At 39.3% G+C, this 1938-nt stretch overlaps 1 protein-coding gene across 5 annotated transcripts in view; it reads left to right on the top strand.

Moving 5' to 3' along the window:
- foxn1 (forkhead box N1) overlaps nucleotides 1–1938 on the top strand; it is a 27470-nt gene that overhangs the window by 20979 nt on the left and 4553 nt on the right. For all 5 annotated transcript variants that reach the window (XM_032512301.1, XM_032512302.1, XM_032512303.1 and 2 more), the window contains 2 exons: nucleotides 66–196; nucleotides 338–434. In XM_032512301.1, coding sequence (XP_032368192.1) covers nucleotides 66–196; nucleotides 338–434 — 228 coding nt within the window. The remainder of the gene's footprint in view (nucleotides 1–65; nucleotides 197–337; nucleotides 435–1938) is intronic.

The raw sequence follows: 1938 nt of genomic DNA, 5'->3' as shown, positions 1-1938 counted from the left end.
GCGTGTGCGTGTGCGTGTGCGTGTGCGTGTGCGTGTGTGTGTGTGTGTGTGTGTGTCTTCTACAGGTCTCATCAAGATTGTATCCTAATAATGATAAGTCCAGCAGGTCAAAATATTGTCTCCAAAGTCTCTCCAGTCAGTCATACCAGGAGAGTACCACGCAGTCCCACTTTCCCAAGCCCATTTACTCATACAGGTAACATTGCATCACATGTATTCAACATGTATTTGCCAACATCCGTATTTCTGTTTACCCTTACAGTTGCATTTAGGTTACAAAATCCACATGTAACATAAATAAAATGCTAATGATAGAATATTTCCTTCATAACGGCAGCATCTTGATCTTCTTGGCTCTGAAGAACAGTAAAACAGGAAGCCTGCCAGTCAGTGAGATCTACAGCTTCATGACTGAACACTTTCCCTATTTCAAGGTACCAGGATTCATGTTTTCTCAATTAAATGCTGATTTAAACCAAGTGAAAAAAGACCAGACTGATCAGAAACACAAGCAGAAGTGAAAACCAAAATATTGCTGTTAAGTATAACCCATACAAATTTTATGCTTCAGCAGTCTCTATAGATCAATCAATAGTCTTTCAGTAGTAGATCACATTCAGGTTGGCCCTGTGTCATGTTGTGCACGTCTCTTTAGACGGTTAAAGCCTGATTCATTGGCAGCATACACTGCAAAGCAAAACAAGTAGATGGACTTCAAAAAGAGTCTAAAATAGAGTCTGACAATATCGTCAAAGCGTTTCAGAAATGGAGAAAAGTGTTGCTGCGGCTCCAGCTAGCTAGAGCCTTGAATAACAGCATGTCATCGCAAAGGGCTTTAAAAAGAAAGCAGGATGGTAATTATCATAGAATAGCTGCTATATAAAGGCATTCGGGATCACAATCATGATCAGGATGATTGAAAGAGATGACTGGTACTTGTACAGGTTACTGAGCGTGTGCATATGCCCATGCTTGTCTGGTGGGAGGGGCTCTGGACAGAGAGGTAAGAGTTGCAGGATGAGGGCTGTATTTTCAAATTCAGTTTTTTTTGTGCCTTTCCAGAAATCTGCCACCCCAGCTTTAATTACTCCCTAATGATTAATGACACACTGCAAAAATCAGTGTGTTACACCTGCAGTTCGGTGTCCCTGGACCAGCTGGGTGGTAACCTATAACCTGTATTGCAGGGACGGTTTCACCATTCAGTAAATTAAATCTAATAAGCAAAACCAAAGAGATATCATAATTATATTTGTATAATTATATGTACTTGATTAATTCAAATATTCTTTAATGTGAATAAAATGAGGCAGCTGCAGGGTTGGACCTCTGTTTGAACCCTGGTTTGTCACAAATACTGTACATTCTTCCAAAGGTTTGCAGGTATCCACAAATCAAATAAGTTCAGACTCACCTCTGGAAATAGCTCAAAGACTTGCTGCCATTTGTATTCAATAAGGCACCTTATAGATGGCTGCTTTCCAAACAGCTGCCTGTAACATTAAACACAGGCTGCAGGGCCAGAATACACATGAGGCAGATAATAAGTGATACTCCATGGAAAGTCAAAGTATTTTTTTGCAAAAGCTGTGATTTTCATGCTATGGCATGCAACATATTAAACATTGTAGAGGGTGGAAAAATGACTACATGTTTATTTATACAGTAAGTGTTGTTTGATGTGACACATAGACACTGCAACACAGTTAGGCAGTGGGTGAGAGCTGCAGTAAGACCAAATGTCTTCAATGAACATGAACAGAGTTAATGCCAAGATACTGTAGGGCAACAAAGGGCATTTCAGTACAGTCATTTTTAGCCACATTAGTGGTGTGGCACCAGGGATGCTTATGTTGGTTGTCTTTGTGTACATTTTAACTGTATATTATTTCTTGAGTACATACTGTATATGTATGTATATATATATATATATATATA

Source organism: Etheostoma spectabile, chromosome 3 (assembly GCF_008692095.1).
Source record: "Etheostoma spectabile isolate EspeVRDwgs_2016 chromosome 3, UIUC_Espe_1.0, whole genome shotgun sequence".
NCBI lineage: Eukaryota > Metazoa > Chordata > Actinopteri > Perciformes > Percidae > Etheostoma > Etheostoma spectabile.
This window is presented reverse-complemented; position numbering and strand designations above follow the sequence as displayed.